Source organism: Rattus norvegicus, chromosome 7 (assembly GCF_021556685.1).
Source record: "Rattus norvegicus strain SHRSP/BbbUtx chromosome 7, alternate assembly SHRSP_T2T, whole genome shotgun sequence".
Classification (NCBI taxonomy): Eukaryota; Metazoa; Chordata; class Mammalia; order Rodentia; family Muridae; genus Rattus; species Rattus norvegicus.
The window spans coordinates 132,463,739-132,481,431 of record NC_141540.1 but is presented as its reverse complement, the minus strand read 5'-3'; the positions used below and the strand labels follow the sequence as shown (position 1 = coordinate 132,481,431).

Below are 17,693 nucleotides of genomic sequence, written 5' to 3'. Positions count from 1 at the left end.
CTCATGCTCAGTGATAAGCTTCCACATGTTGTCATCCGTGATGGGGTAGGATTGTGTAGATTGAGTCATTTGGGAACCATCCTCAGTCCTCTAAGTAGCCCTCCAAACATCCTTGGTAAAGAAGTCTACTAAACTCATTAGCTGGCCGCCAAGTTAGACTTTGATGGCATTGTACTTTGATCTATCATTAATGACTCATCTGGAGTGAATAGATATTTGTTCCATCTGCCCATGAAAAGTTAACACAACAGCAAAGAAAGTGAAACCATGGAGAGAGATGGGTTCCAACAATAGACTTGGGTTGTGTGGAGGACAATTGGAGAGTAAGGTCTGGGAAGATGCAAAACAAGAGACATATTTAGAGTATCTCACACCCCGACAAGAGATAAACAAGCAAATGAAGCATTAGACCGGAAACACCCACAGTATCCAGTTAGCTTTGACATTTCCCTAGAGGCCACGTTAACCTGCCTAGGAGAGACAAGAAAAAGGGTTCACCATGAGTGATCAGTAGAATAGTTCAATCAGAACCACAATGAGAGGTCACCTTAGCTGGTAAGAATGATTATCAAAAAGGCAAAAGCAAAAACTGCTCTCAAGGGTGTGGAAAAGAAGGAAACACTTAGAGACCGCTTGTGGGAATGTACATTAATTTAGCCCTCGTGGAAAACCATATAGAAGTGTCAACAAATAAAACCTAAAAGTAGGATCCAGGTGTTGTGGTGGCGAGTGTTTTTACGCCAGGACCAGGAGGTAGAGGTGGGCAGATCTCTGTGATTTTGAGTCCACCCTGGTCTTCACAATAAGTTCTAGGCCAGTCAGTAAGATACTTTCACAAATCAACAAGTAAACAGACAACCCTAAAACCTAACAGAACTACCATATAATTCAGTAAACTCATTACTAAATAAATGTCCAAAGGAAATGAAATGTTGAAAAGCATTTACAACCCCATGTTCAGCAATATTCACTCTAATAAAGGTATGTAGTCCATCTAGGGACCCACTACTACGTGAGTAGATAATGATGACTTATTTACAAAATAGGTTACTCAATCTCATTTGCCATAACCTTATTACTGAATCACAAGATGAATGAAAGTCCAGACTAACAAATGAGGGGAATAAGTCAGACAAAGACAGAAAATAATACATCATGTCACGCACACCTAGAATACAAAGTTGATGTGGTAGAGCTGGGAATAGAATGGTGCTGGCTGGAGGCTTGCACAGCACAGAAAGTAATGGGAAATTTGCCAGTCACAGACACATAACCATGAGATCGTGATTTTAAACATTTCAAATAGACGAATGCATAAAGACAAAATAAGCAAGTAGTTACTTGGTACCAAAGAGAGGATCACACAGACATCCGGAGGGAGGGGAGGATTGGGGACTGGCTGCTGCTTCTGAGACTTAACTGTGCAGTGATGAACATGTTCTAGCATTGTCTCCGGCAATAGCAGTACAACTACACAAACACAAGCCCATATCCTTATAACTTCCCTTCAGAGATGGGCTCTTGCTGTGTCCTTGTATTGCCTAGCTGGCTTCAAACTCACTGGTGATCCTCCTGTCTCAGTCTTTCACGACTGAACTACATACTTTAAACACACAGATTGTACGATATATTCTCTCTCAGTAAATCTTTTCTTTTAATGAGGGAACAATGTCAGAGAGGAGGGAGAAGAGTAATAACGGAGACAACCCAAAGTGAGGACGGGAATATTTACCTGATAGATTAAAGAAGTTGCCCCCTTCGCTTGATTGGCATCGGCTCCCAAGAGGAGCAAACATTCGACCATGATGCTGTTGTTCTGATCGCAGGCTCTCTCTAGCATCTTGCTTTTCAGCTCATCATCCACAGCCACTTTTGCAAAGCATTTGCAGCATAAGTTGAGAAACTAGAAAGAGAAGGAATGAGGCTGAGAAGCAGCTGGAGGGAGGGATAGGGTTTGGCCCACAGGCAGCAACACCCTACCTGCTCATCCTTTTGTTCCAGGACACCGGAAGACATCTGATGAAACATCACCACATCAAATGAATAGTGCACTAGCAGCTTGGAGAAAGATACGGACAGGTCAAGCATTGACAAGACCGTCTGTAATCCCTGAAAGTGTAAGCAAAAGTAATGTAAGTGATATGATGAATCACGGACAAAATAACTCAATGATACACAACAGTTCATGCATGATATTTAAGACCCTGCTTGCTCTTTTAACTAAACAGAGAGACCTAGACTTGAACTCGATGGCTATAAACCTTGAAATAAATCATAAATGTCTCCCTCTTTTGTTACTGAGGAATACATTAAGGACAAGGAGAACAGAGACTAGCTGGCAAGCCATCCTCAAATACTTAATCCTCTCAAATTTGCCCATTAAAGTTTCCTTTGGGAAACCAGAGCTGCCAGAGGGAAGCTAGATGTTGCTTGGGATTAGAACAGCTGGTGGCATCTGGATCCAAAGAGTCCGGTCTTGACTTCAGGAGGGCGAAGCAGTCATGGACTCAGGCACTTCTCCCGCCTTTTTGGACTAGCTCTTGCATACACTTGTACCTGAGAGGCAAGCAAGTCCTCCTGATCTCACTGCTGTTCAGCGCAACTGTCTGAAGCCCTAAAGGCAAAATAAAGGACAAGTCCTTGTGTCCGGTTTCATACAAACAGCAATATTGCTTCTTAAAAGGGGTCTCAAGCTGGCCAAGGTTGACCAGGGCCTCTCAGCCTATGCAGTCCTTCGAGGAAGGGTCCTCACCATGCTGTTAGCATTGAAGATCATGAGTAAACTCAAAAGAGATCAGTGTACCCTCTACAGTAACATCAGAGCAGTCTGTCTGTGCATCAAGATGATTTTGCTCTCTTTGGATGCTGAGTTGTACAAACACAGACACTTGAGCAAAAGTGCATTTAGTTTGTGAGGTTCTGAGGAGGTGTCACGTAAAGCCTCACAAGAGGTTCTAGATGTGCAAGTGTGACAGTCGAGCTGGGACTGCACCTTTGAAGGAACTGTTTACAGCTCTGCACTGGCCAGAGCTTAGTGAACTTCCCAGTTTGGCTTTTATAGCCTCTGCTATGGAGACTTGAAAATTCACATGCAATGAATTAATCCATAGTAACTGGAGCCCCAGACCACACAGTTATTTCCTTCCCTTAAATGGCTTTAAATCAATCCTGCTGGGGTTGGGGATTTAGCTCAATGGTAGATCGCTTGCCTAGCAAGCAAAAGGCCCTGGGTTCGGTCCTCAGCTCCGAAAAAAACAAAAAACAAACAAAAAAAATCAATCCTGCTATGGCTTTCATCTGTTTAGAGTAAAGCACTTTCCGAAACACTGATTTTAAAATGCATTCCTGCTCTGAGCTAAGAAGGCAGGGTCTTCTGTACTCTACAATAAAGAAAACACTTTACCTGCATATGTGATTTGCTGAAAACCTCTATGTAATGGTTACAGCCTAGATATCTTTATTGGTTAGTTATTGATTAACCAATTAACTGGATCATTTATTGGTTTTTATTCGTACGGTCTATTTTGTCAGTTAAGAAAAAAATTGCATGCGGTCCATCGAAGATATAAACCTGATTATCAAAAATCCAAACCCCATACAGAAGTTTTGGGCTATTCATTTGGCTAACGCTTGCAGAAGATATGAAGCATTGTATTCCTGTAGGGGTTACCAGTCTCACGACTTTACAAGTCTCAAACTCCTGGGCTGAAGTAATTTTCCCTCCTTGGCTTCCAGAACAGCCAGGACTCTGGGTATCTACACACCAAATAACAGCTTTTCTTATTCCCTGCTGAATCAACCTTACATCGTTTCACAGTCCTCACAAAGACAATTATTACATGTCTACTTTAAATAAAGCTTGGTCAAATTTATTTCAAATCTTTATCCTGGGAAGAAAACATCAAGAAGCAAAATAGCTACAGGCAAAAGCAGTTCAAGAGAAGCCACAGAGGACAGCCATCTTTAGAATAATAACTTGTATTTGCCCAAAAATCTAAGCACAAACCAAAAAAAATCAGCTACTGGAATGCCTTCAGCGTTTTTATGAGGAGAGAAGGCAAACAAATCTGAAAAAAACATGATTATTTTTTCAGATCTAATAATGAACACTGGATCTTTACAGTCAGTGCAATTTTCTACACCTTCTATAATTAAAACACTACAGAATGATAAATGATTTTAATTAACTAAACTATCTTGTTGACGTATGGTGAGTGTTGCGAGAGTAGAAGTGGGAGATTGTGTAAGCTCCCAGTTCTCTAGAGAGTACTCACTGTAGTCTGTACTTCAGCAACATCTTTAAATCGCTGCAAGGTGGAAGCCAGAATTTTTGCCAGGAGGTGCCCTGTCCCTATGCAGAAATTCTTCTTTGTCATCAGGCATCCCATAAGGTGTAAGCCCAGACACTGAATTTCTAAAACACAAGAGAAAAGTAACAGTGATAATTCTTTTAACCTCAAAACTGAAGGAAAAAAATTTTTAAAAAATCCAGTTAATAAGTGTACTGGCTGGTTTTGTGGCAACTTGATGCAAGTGGGCGTTATCTCAGAGAAAGGAGCCTCCCTTGAGGAAATGCCTCCATGAGCTCCAGCTATAAGGCATTTTCTCAATTTAGGATCAAGGGTGGGAGGGCATTTTGTGGGTGGTGCCTTTCCTGGGCTGGTGGTTCTGGGTTCTATAAGAAAGTAAGCTGAGCAAGCCAGGGGAGGCAATCCAGTAAGCAGCGCCCCTCCATGGCTCCTGCATCATATCCTGTCTCCAGGTTTCTACCCTTGCAACCTCTCCACCAATGAACAACAACAACAACAAACAAATCTCATTGTGGAAGGAAAGTATAGCATGTCATAGTGTGTCCCACACTCTACCCTTTTGTCCACACCTCTTGCAAATGTTCATTGCAATGACTTGTTATTCTGGTAGGAAGACTCTACCAGACTCTGTGTGAGTTCCAGTCCTCACTTCCTTTGGTGATGAATAGCAATGTGGAAGTGTAAGCTGGATAAACCCTTTCCTCAACTTGCTTTTTGGCCATGGCATTTTGTGCAGGCATAGAAACCCTGACTAAGACAATGATCAATGGTTCCAAGCTCCATCTGTACCAACCTTGGTCATCTGGATACATCTGTAAGGTATGGAGGACTGAGTCAACTGCTCCATGCAGGGATAACATCTCTAAGGCATCGGGAAGATGTGCGAAAGAAGAGATGACTTTCAATCCACATTTCTGAATCCCGGGATTCCCAATGAACTAAAAATCAAAAGAAGTTTAAGAATATTTGCTGTTGTCAGAAAGGTTTTAGGACACGCCTCCATAAGTCAGTTACAGAATGATACAGCATAGTTCAATATCTGGGGACACAGCTTGGACAGGACAGTGGTTGACTACCATGAAAAGCCCTAGGTTTGATCCCCACTACAGCAACAAAACACTAAGCATGTGATACAGAACTGCAAACCCAGTACTTGGGGGATGGAGGCAGGACGATCAAAACTTCATGGTCGCCCTCAGTTAGATAGTATAGAGGTAGTCGGGGATTTATGAGACTCAGCCTCAAGAACACAACATAAATGATGTTGTTAAATACAAATTAATATCTTTTTTTTTACTTTTTATTGGTTCTTTCTCTCCCTCTTCTCACACCTGCCATCCACCCTTGCAACCTCCCCGCCAATGGAGGAAAAAAAAACTCATTGTGAAAGATGTAGCATGTCACAATGTGTCCCACAGTCTACCCCTTGGTCTATACTTCTTTGCTTGCAAATGTTCATTGCAAGGACTCGTTAGCCTGGTACGAAGACTCTAGCTTCTGCTACTCTGCTGATACTGGGACCTCACTGGGACTTCTCATAGATATCCTATTATTTCCCAATTTCGTGGAGATCCTGTAGCTTTGGATCTGTATGACTTGCCCCTTCGTGTAGTCTGGCAGTCCATTGGGTAGATGTTGGGATGGGCCAAGTCAAAGCCCTGGATTGGGCCTGAGAGGTATCTGAGATAGTTGGACCACCAGGTCTCCCATACTCATGCCCTTGGGGCCACCTCGCCAGATATCCCTTCTACCAGGGCCAGCTCTCTCAAATGCTGCAACTGGTTAGTAACAAGGCCCATGCTCCCACACTCATGAACCTAGGGTCAACTCTCCTGATTACCATAGATGGTGAGGGACAAGAAAAGGGAGGACACTGTCTCTCCCTTGTCTGTGCCAAGCAGACAAGAGGCAGGGCCAGCCCTCCCACACTGTCAACCTTGGGCCAGCTCACCTATACTCTCTAAATCCAGGGCCAGCTCTACTGTGCTGCCTAGGTGAAATGCAGGGTCTGCTCTCCCTAGGGTGGCAGCAGGTGAGGGGTTGGGGGAGCTCTCCTGCTTTGATGACCTCAGGGTCAGCTCTCCTACCTGCCATTGGTAGCAAAGGACGATGGGGGGAACAGATTGCTATCCTTATTTCTGCCTTCTATATTACTAATTAATTGTATGTAACAAGAGTAAACATTTTAACCTTCAAGTGCTTGCTCTGGGTCAGGTATTGCACCGAATACACACATTGCACAACAATCTAATTAAGTCCATGTCATTGTCAAACATGCATTGGAGAAAAGACAGCCTCTTCAGTCCATGCTGGTATAGAAAACTTGCTGCAGGTATGCATAAGATAGAAAGTTGGCACTTGTATCTTATTCTCTGCACAATGGGTCATTTCTAATCCAGACTGAATTCACTGGGGTTAGAAAGAGTGAGCCCCACAGATGGCACACTACAGCTTCCACGGTGAGTGTTTTTCCTCTGTTGTGGGGGAGGCTGCAAGGTTGGAGGGCATGTACAAGGGAAGGGGAAAGGAGTGGGGTTGGGGTGCATGTTGTGAAATTCACAAAGACCTAATAAAACATATTTTTAAATGTAGAAATTTTCCAAAATGGAAATTTAAAAAAGAGAGAAAGAAAGAGAGAAAGAAAAAGAAATGAAACCAAACCAGGAATACTTTGTTGCAAAGACATAAATAAACCTAACCAGTTTGCAGTGCTGTCTTTCACCACAGGAAGGTCTAAGTGAGCTTGACCCCAAGTGTCTTGTGGGCTTGATTTCATTTCTTCCTGTCAAAGTGTGTCAAGTGATAGTTTTGCTGGGCTTCAGAGATGTGCCAATAAGCTTAAATCACATAGCTCAGGCAACAGACCTAGGCCTGGAGTATCTTAGAGACCTGGATTCTAATTACCACATTAGAATCCTAAATCGGGTTTCCTCTAGCAATTTGAGATATGTGGTACCCTGATGGAACACGGGTCCTTTTCAAGGACAGGTGGTTGCTGTTTGAGAGGAAATGGGCAGCTCACAGGCAACCACATCCCTACACTTCCTTTTTCAATGTCACTGGCGCATACACACACACACACGCACATCATCATCATCATCATCATCATCATCATCATCACATCATCATCTCTGGATCTCCATACTTGGGCCATACTCTCTGACCTCTACATCAATGTGACATCTAACTTACAGAATTTCTTTCAAAGATTACCCCAACACCTTTCTCGGGGATGAATTTTACACAGATATATCATGCAAATACTTATTTCATGGTCTCTACCTCCCCAAATCTGATCCCACCGCCACTGCTACAGGACAATGCTGAGATAACTTTAGATCAGATTCCCGAGCTCTGGTGAGCCTTCCTACCCACAGCCTCCTACCTCCAGCCTCGGTTTGTCTATCACCTGCTCCTCCACGATCTCCATGACTTAGCACTTGGTTCCCCCCCAGGGTATAGGGATGTAATAAACTTCTTCTCCTGCGCCTTGCCCTCTGTCTCTAGCTTCTCAGTCATTATGCCCCGTATCATTTAATCAAAATGCTCTTATCTCCCCCCTTCTCGGGAATTCTGTTTTCCAACACTATTCACATCTAGTTCGCTTTCTCTGAGTAGTAACGCTGCATTATTTTGCTGTCAGGTAGATAACGTGTCACATTCTGTGAATCTGAAGACCTCAAATAAAGAACGGAGTAATATCAACTTGAAAGTGGTAAGGAACTTTTGCAGATATAGGAACGGGGTCTCACCGTGTGACCGTGGAAAGACTTTTGCTGTCATCTCAATATCCTATTCTCTAACACAGCCCTCTTGATGTCAGTGCTATAAGGATCTGTCCATGCAATCAACATGGAGTGACAGTGAGAGCCAGGCTGAAATTCTCACCAGAAAGGAAACATGCGCTAAGGCAAAGAAAAGTATCCTCTTTCCTTCCCTTCTGAACCTATTAATAGGAGCGTCTACACCCACTACCTCTATATTCTTGCTACCCTTTAATTTTATATAATCAGACTTCTCTCTTAATGACTCTGAATTAAAAGCACTCAGAGACAAAAAGTTCCCTAACAACTTAATTGCCGCCTTCCCACTCCTTGATTTCTACACTGTGCTGAAACGTTAAAGCCATTCATTTGTCCATCTTTAACTCTTCCTGCAGCTCTAAACTACACAAGTGCCACAGGTGAGATCATTGCATTACACAACAGCGACCACCGCATGGAAAGACAAAAGCTGTAGGCACTTGCCTCTAAGAATTTTGCAAATAATAGAGAAACTCTAAGGGCTGGAGAGGTGATCTTCCCTAGGGAAGAACCTACCAAATTGTCATCCACTACCACAGAATCCACCCTGAAAACATGCAAGTAATATCATACAGACTAAGCAGGCTCTATTTAGGAATGTGAATGTATGTATACATATGCATTTAATAACAATTAATTTTAAAGGGAGCCATGAATTTGGAATAGAACAAAGAGGGGTATATGGAAAGATCTGGAAGGAGGAAAAGAGGGGGAAATAATATAATTATTATAATCTCAAGAAATTATTTTAAATTATACATTATATTAAAATTTTAAATAAGAAGTAATTAAGCAAAAAGTAAAAAATAAATTTACATATACCAACATTTAATTATCACAAATCTTATGGTGTAGACACATTACAAGACTCTTCTTGCTTCCAGCTAAGCAGACTCCACAGGGAAGGGAACTCAATTTCTCAGGGGGTCATGCATGGTTTTGTTTTTATCTCTCGTTCTCCACATTCTCACATATATCCCATCTTTGCTCATGATAGAAAAAGATACATATATGGATTTGTGCCCCCATCCGAACAAGGAGAGAGCATGAGATAAACAGATTGTGTCTCACAGTGTTCCCTTAAATAGCAGAAGAGATCCAACATTATTTGTCGGTGCCCGCACTGACGCAGTACCGAGAGCCAGGTGTAAACCTACGGGGTTTAAGAAAAATCACATACTCTGGTCATTCGTGTCATGAGAAGCCAAATCCTTTGCTTTATTCACCAAATATATACCCCCAGTTCACAGAGTGGAAAATTCCAGGAAGCAAAATGGGAAAAACGGCTTAAGGCCTCAGGAACAAAAGACCAAAGGAGTGCCCCAAGTTTACTGAGGAGAAATCCAGGAAGACCGGCATAAGCCCCCAGGAACAAAGACCGAAGAACAAAAAACTGGAATGGACCATCGCCCAGGTGTATGCCCCGGCCAGGGTGCTCCTTTGTTAGGAACAAAAGGCTTCTACATGCATCAGCAGGGCTTCAGCTGGGGTCAAACCCTGCAGGGCACCCAGGAGGGCCTGGACAATTATATAGTTTCTAGGAAGAGTGCTAAACCGATGGAAGAAAACCTATGTTCATGAAGATGCAATTCAAGAAAACTTCCCGGTGGGGAGAAAACGTGTTTAGCTCGTATCAAAACTAGCATCAAAATATGCCTCAATGGCATGACTGTCTGGGCTTCAAGAGAAAGAATACTTCTGGCATCCAGGAGACACTATCAACTCACAGAAATGTATGAAATAAAAACAAGTCTGTCTCAGACTTCTCTGCTAAGACACTCAAGACTAGAACAACATCTTCAGACATCCAGTCAAAGAAATGACCCCCTTAATGTTTTACAGCCAGCCAAATTAATCTTTTCAAGAGTTCAAATACAGAGCTGGAGAGATGGCTCAGTGACCAAGACCACTCGCTGCTCTGGCAGAGGACCAGAGTTCAGTTCTAGCGCCATTAGGCTACCCATGCTCATTCCAGCCCTACGGGTATCTCACACCTTCTTCTGGTCTCTGGGTCCCCTGCACAAAGGCACAAACACACGTGACTATACTGTGAGTTTAAAAAAATTAAGATGCATACATTTTAAGGGTTCATGATAAACTTACAAACAAAAGGATTCAAAACATCTAAATATTAGGGCATGTGACATTAAGAGAAGTTCTGTTGGAAAAGGAGTGATGAATTCAACCTCTTAGATCAAAAGACTTGAGAACAGTGAGAGCTGACAGAATAAAATAAAATCAAGTTTAGAAAGCACGGATCACCTAAAGCTGACTGCAAATACTACACGGTCTTTCAATGCAGAATTAAATTATTTCACCCAATTTGATGGGAAAACAGGTAGAGAGTGTATAGAAGTGACTGCTCCAGGTCCTAGGCCTTGGTAGGCAAAGGTCAAAATGTACTTCAATGTCTGATGGTGATAATGCCAACAGTGAGTTCATGCTGTGTGCCAGGCCCCAGTGTGACCAGCTGTTCATGCTATCTGCTTGCTCTCTAAACTTGAGGGCATGATGAGTAGAGTCAGATTAGAGCAGAAAGTCCTGCACAGCGAAAGAAACAAGAACAAAGTATACAGTCGACGGTAACCAAGGGAAAGAAGGGAGGAGACATGGGAACAGCAAAAATACCAATTCCAGGGAGACTTACTATGCATAAGATGTAGACATGAATGAAAGAAGAAATCGGCACCCAGGGAATATCATGTTTGACCTATCAGCACATTTAAAATGCCGCTACACAGAATTGCCCAGTTTGGAAATAGTATAGTAGAGTTGATGGTCATCTATCACTGGTCATTATGTTATCAGCACAGATTAAACCAAGCTTCAGTAAAACTCCTCAGATGTCATAGGCTAAAGAACAATAGGTTCCATTCTTGCCTACAATACACATGTGTTTCAGGTCAATGGGTAGGTGGGGTGGGGTTCAGTTGAGTACTGCCACAGGGCAAACAGGCCAGAGTGCCTGATGGAATGTTCTTAGATGCCTTATGCTTCCACAGCTGACTCTTCTGTCCAGAAGTCATGAATGTAACCTCTGTCTTCAACTCCGTGCTAAAACCAACCATTACCCCAAACTATTGCCCAATGAAATACTAATCCAAGGTTTCCATACATTTGGAAAATACAAGTCCCTGTCCATGGTACAGGGTTACCACCAGGCAAGGCCTTAATTGGTCAGTGTTTCTATTACAAATGGTGCAAAAATGACCATTCTTATCTAGACTCTTAATATACAAGTTCCAATATACTATATTATAAATTATTAAAATGTAATCATTGACCAATATGTCCATTTTAATTGTAATGGGTGTTGCCATTTTGTTCCGGTGGTGGTGGTAGTTGTGTTGTGTTTTGTTTACTCTGTAGCCCAGGTTGACCGACAACTCACTGTCAACTCAAGTTGCCCTTAAACTTGCAGCAATTCTCCTGCTTCAGCCTCCCAAGTGTTGATGTTATAGACATAAGACATCACAGTTAGTTATCAAATTTCCTGGGAATATTTTTTTTCTTTTTGAATCCACATTATGATTACAATCTACATATGTGATTACAGTTGATAACATTTACATATGTACATAGAAAATTGACTTTTTACCTTTCCATTCAATCTTGGTATATATTTTTGCCAAAATAATAAATATTAACCTTCTATGTTTTTCCCCCAAGTAACTGGGTTTAAATTTGGTAACAGAAATCGCTGTGTGAATCATGTTTCTTTCAGTGTTGAGGAATATCATAAACCAGCTGCATAATTCTCTTGGGTCTAATATTTAAGCCAGCATCATATGAAATGGACCACACATCCTCCAGTGCCAATTTCACACAAGTGTGTGTTCCAACATCTTATAAAACATTTGGTTGCCCCACTGGAATTATATTATATGACTTATTGCTCCTTATCAAGTTCTCCTGCAAATCTTTATGCAAATTGACTGTTTCATATAAATTTTATATTTGCTTACCTAGTTTAAGTAAAACTACTGCAATTTTTATAAAGGCTATAAATCTGGACCTCCCTGAGCTCCCAGGGACTAAACCACTAACCAAAAAGTACACATGGAGAGACCCATGGCTCCAGCCACATATGTAGCAGAGAATGGCATTATCTGGCATCAATAGGAAGAGAAGCCCCTTGGTCCTGTGAAGGCTCGATGCCCCAGTGTAAGGAAACGGCAGGGCGGTGAGGTAGGAGTGGGTGGATGGGAGTGGGAGCACCCTTATAGAAGCAGAGGAGGGGGTGGGATTGGGGGATTCTGGAGGGGGAAACTGAGAAAGAAAATAACATTTGAAATGTAAATACGTAAAATATCCGATAAAAAAGGAAGAATAAAAGTGTATCAAAGAAAAAATAAAGGATATAAGAGTACCTCAGCTTTAATTTTAAAGTCTTCCATGAAGATCAATCTTTTTGTGTGTTCACCTCTTCTCCCTCCTCTGAGTTTTACACTTTCTACAAACCAAATGATCTCTGAAACCACCTCTTATTTAAGAATAAAATACTTTTTTTTTCCGATACAGCATTTTCAATGGAGTCTGAGATGTCCTGGAACTCATTCTATAGACCTGAATAGCCTCAAGCTCACAGAAATCCTCCAGCCTCTGACCCCAGCAAGTGCTTGGATTCAGGGCAGGTGCCGCCACCACCTGGCTCATAAAACATATCTTAAATTTAAACTTTCAACATTTTGCTCTGAGCTTCTGCGAATCAGAAAGTCTTTACCTGAGACCCTCTCGTCAGAAAACTGACTTTTATTTCCCTGGGTTCCCTGGCCAAAAAGGCAGGTGTGTGTGGCTCTGCAGACACAAGCATGTAGACAGAGTCAAGATACTGAGATCTACTTTCTTCCTCAGAAATGACAAACAGTGACCTGTGGAAAAGATACCTGAACACTGTGATGGGTGAACAATTCTAAAGGCCCAGCATACGTAGGTCAATGACCCAACAGAGCTTTTGTAGGGCGCCCTCCAGTGGTGAACAACGGTACTGCGCATGCGCAGGTTTTGCACCTGGTGTCAGTTGGCGTTAATATGCTAATGAGGGGCGGTACCATGCTAGTGAGGTGATTCATTCTCCGCCAATCCCTGGAGGACAAGTAGTGGGGTGATAGTGGGGTGATCCGTGCCCCACCAATCCCTGAGAGATTATTAGCATACTGTTGTGTATATAAGGCGAGCGACTTTGCCTCTCGTGGTCCCCTGTCCCCTGTCCCTGTTCAAGAGAGCTGTACAGTAAAGGCTTGTTCGCAGAAGAATCCTGTTGCCGCGCGTCGTTCTTACTGGCAAGACGTTGGGCGCGTGACAAGCTTAACTTCAGCTTGAGCTGTAACACTCTGTTTATATACCAAAGCCTGGGCTCACTTGAACAAACACTTTTCCTAGTCTCTGTTTAGATCAATAATAGTTGAATCTCAAGTCATAATTAACGGTTGCTCTGTTGACATCATCCTAATGATAATTCATTCTTGGGAGAGCTATGAAAATATACACAGGCATCGGAGAAGACAGCCGTGTCCTGTCTGGTGTGTTTCTTTTCGTTAAACCTTTCCCCATAGGATCATAAAGGAAGAATGGCCCATCAGGGAGAAAATGGCAGCCTGGGACTGACATCCAGGCCTGGCTCATTCATTGACTTTCTGGTTGAGCAAACTCAGGTAGAAACTTGCATTTGTTGGTTGAGTACTTATCATTCTTTTAATGTATATTTTCCACCCCAACGTTCCTACTCTCACCCTGAGCTCTAATTATGACTTCTAACTATCACATTAAACCAAAGAAAAAGTGAAACTCAAAGTCCCACCCCTATACCCTCCAATTTAACAGTCTTATTAATGGTATGAAGACAGAAAACCCTTGTTCCACATACCCTGTTCAGAGCGGCTAGAACCAGCTTGTGGATGTCAGTCCTGAAGCACTGTGTTCTGAGCACGTTTGGTTGGCATCGCGAGTCATCCCTGGAATCTTCTGATACTCCTAAATTCAAGAAGAAATAGTGACAAGTAGGGACACAGTCTTGTCAAACGCACTGACGCTGAACACACTGCCGCTTGCTAAAATCAAGGATAATTTGGGTTGGACTAGGTTCCCACCCTTGTGGAACTTGGTGTCTTTACTTAAAGCATTCATTTCTCTGCTGCATTTTCAGTACCCACACAGATCCCTGTAGCGTTTCACCGCTCTGCAAGCACGTGTGCCAGCCAGTCACTCTCAGTAGGAAAACCTCTGGCCTCAGGGAATGAGCTACCACGAGCGTCTTCATGCTCCCTGCTTCCCAGAATGGAAATCATTTCCTTTCCATGCAGCAGCCCTTCAAGTCGTGTACACTGTAAACTTCTTCAGCAGCAGACCCACAACCTCATCTTTCCACATCTCCAGGGTCCAAGAACAGTGTTTCAGTGGCTTGGGAGACACTATTACACCAACACGTGATAGAGTCAGGCAGCATCAGTTGAAGTCTTCAAAGATCTCTGCGTCTGCGTACCTCAGTTTCGTCATCTACATACTGCAAACTAGAATGGCAGCTGCGCGCAGTAGAGGAGACAGACGGCAACGCCACGCCTATTAATGTGTACACGTAACACCGGGTTTACTAATACCTATTTATGCATGTACAGTGTAGCCTTAAAGTCATCATTTTTAAAAACATCAGTGACCGTCTAACTGGCTATTAACTAGCTATAGTGCTTCAGGGTCAGTTTACAATCCTGCTAAGAGAAAGCACGGGACTAGAGAGACAGCTCAGAGGCTGAGAGCGTTGGCTGCTCTTCCAGAGGACCAGCCTTAGTGCCCAGGTCCCAGGTTAGGCAGTTCACAACCGCTTGACCCTTCTGGTGCCCACGTGTATTGTATGCATATGGTTCACTTATATAAACTTGGGGACACATGCATACACAGAAAACCTTTAAGAAAATAATTGCACATTCAAGATATATATATATATATATATATATATATATATATATATATATATATATATATGAATGATTGACGAACAGGCCTGGTTCCAGCAGGCTTTTGCTGCTCTTTAAGAATCCATCCACCTCAAAGAAATAAACTGGGAGCACTAAAGACTACAAAAATATTTTATTAATCTGAGCATGGCGGCACACGCCTTTAATCCCAGCACTCTAGAGGGAGAGTCAGGCAGAACTCTGTGAGTTCAAGGCTAGCCTGATCTACATAGTGAGTTTCAGGACAGCATGGTCTATGTAGTGAGTTCCAGGACAGTCTAGACTACATAGTGAGACCTTACCTCTAACTACTAAAGTGTGTGTGTGTGTGTGTGTGTGTGTGTGTGTGTGTCTGTCTGTCTGTCTGTCTGTCTGTCTGTGTCTGTGTGTGTGTCTGTCTGTCTGTATGTGTGTGTATGTGTGTGTGTATGTGTGTGTATATGTGTGTGTGTCTGTCTATGTGTGTGTATGTGTATGTATATGTGTGTGTATATGTGTGTGTCTGTCTATGTGTGTGTATGTGTGTGTGTATGTGTGTGTATATGTGTGTGTCTGTCTATGTGTGTGTATGTGTGTGTGTGAGTGTATGTGTGTGTATGAATTGTTCTGCTTCATTAAATCTACCAAATTAAAAATTAATAATAAAATTTTAAGTAAAGTTATGCCTTAATGCCAGTCCTGAATGGGAAATGATAATTTAATTTGAAACATACAGATTGATCACTGTTTTCATTCAAAGTATCAGATTTTAAAAATAAAATTAGTAAGATTTTCTTATTTTGAAACACTTGTCTCACAATGAAAATCTTCTTAATTCTGAAAGAGGAAACACCTAGACACAGTGGAACATAGTTGGTTTAGTAAACTTTTATTTTATGAGGAATAAATATGGATTTCAAAAAGTTGGAACTTTATATGAGAGCAACACAAAAAATATTAGTGGTCCCCTACTTATCTCTGAAGTTCACTCTCTCTGCATCTGCCTCATCTACTCCATCATCTCACTAGATTACCACCAACTCCTAACCTACTCTCCTACATTGAGTCCCCACTCAATCGCCCCATATAACACCATCATTGATACGAATTGCAAATGTGGTCACAGAACTATAGGGTAGTGATCCCAATTATTAATGCATATTATTAAACATACTTTTTACAATTCCAAAAGTTATTCACATTGTTGCTTGATATCAGAGTTGTGTATAACAAGCTCTTGACACCCTAATGGTATACACACACACACACACACATACACACACACACACACACACGCATGCTATATGTGTGTGCATACATATGTACATATGAGTATATTTCAGACCTATAAAAACAAAAGAGTTTAAACATAAATTATTCAGAAATCTAAACTTTTATTAGATTCATGGAGATACATAAAATCTAAGAGGGAAATGCACATATACATGAAAATATTTAAAAGAAACGGGTAGTCTGACTCAAACTCATATAACACTTTCTCCAGTCAGAGTTACCACTAGATTGAGTGCAAGGTAATAGGCTAAAAGCCATCCTCTCATCCTCAGTGGTAGAGCATTCTAAACATCAATGGGATGCTAAACCCTTGCTTACGTTTAATTGTACTACTTAAGTTTTCTTCTTGGAGTACGCCAGAAACGTATCAATTCTACAATTCCATTAGTCCGGGAGGGACACGTTTTTCTTAAAGTGTTTAGAAGGAATCCTTCTAATATTTGTAAATAAGATATGAGAAACAAAAATAATTCAAGTAAGGCCATCATTAAGCTTTCAGAACATTTTTGAGCCTTTAATAAAATTTAACTGTTCTCCATGTGAAATCACAATCACTCAGCCTTGCACTTAGTGTCTGTCCGTCCTCCCAGACTCGTCCTCATACGCTCCCCAGCTTGTCTTTACTCACTGTGTGCTTACGTTCCTGAAAGCTGTTCTTGGCATCTGACTTGTCCTTGAGTCATAGCCATCTACTCCCTGACCGATGTGCTCCTCTGAAGACATTAGGTGCATCAGTGTACTCAAACCTGCCCAACCTTTGTCAGCAGCGGAGCCCTTCACTGCGGTAATCAATCATCTATTCACCTGTCTACTGAGCTCCTGACATAATAACCAATGTTGCCCTCACTCCCTGTGTCATTCAACCCACTAAAGCACCATGGTGTTCCAAAAGGGAGGCATTTAATAACATGTGCTGAAAGAATGTGGGGGCAGGTGTGTTAGAGAGAGCAGAAGGGCAGACAAGGTGACAGCTGGGGAAAGCCAGGCAGAAGGTGATCATTAAAGTCAACCAGGGAGAGCCCACGGGGCTCTGCCAGAGAAGAGCTAACTTAACCACAGACATGAAGGATTGGAGTGAAGCAACAGACAAGGGCTGAAAGAGTGTTCTGTATTAGCCTGAACTTAAACATGGCCAACGCCAAGGGAACTAGCGAAGAAGCAACAGAGATGATTAGTCCTTAGCGACAGAAGGTCCTCTCTTTAGACTGTGTTCATTTCTTATGTAAATGAAGTGCTAAATATTCTGATGAACTCCTCTACATCATCCTTTCTTATGGCTTTTATTTGGGGTTTGGCAGAAAGGTCTGCGCGTGGCTGTCAGAATTTGGTTCTTTAAGCTTGGCCTAGAAAACCAATGC

At 42.1% G+C, this 17,693-nt stretch overlaps 1 protein-coding gene across 3 annotated transcripts in view; it reads right to left on the bottom strand.

Moving 5' to 3' along the window:
* Lrrk2 (leucine-rich repeat kinase 2) overlaps window positions 1-17,693 on the bottom strand; it is a 156,671-nt gene that overhangs the window by 105,786 nt on the left and 33,192 nt on the right. For all 3 annotated transcript variants that reach the window (XM_087556714.1, XM_087556716.1, NM_001191789.2), the window contains 5 exon segments: window positions 13,980-14,086; window positions 5,104-5,248; window positions 4,275-4,414; window positions 1,981-2,109; window positions 1,733-1,903 (listed from right to left, as the gene is read on the bottom strand). In XM_087556714.1, coding sequence (XP_087412840.1) covers window positions 1,733-1,903; window positions 1,981-2,109; window positions 4,275-4,414; window positions 5,104-5,248; window positions 13,980-14,086 — 692 coding nt within the window.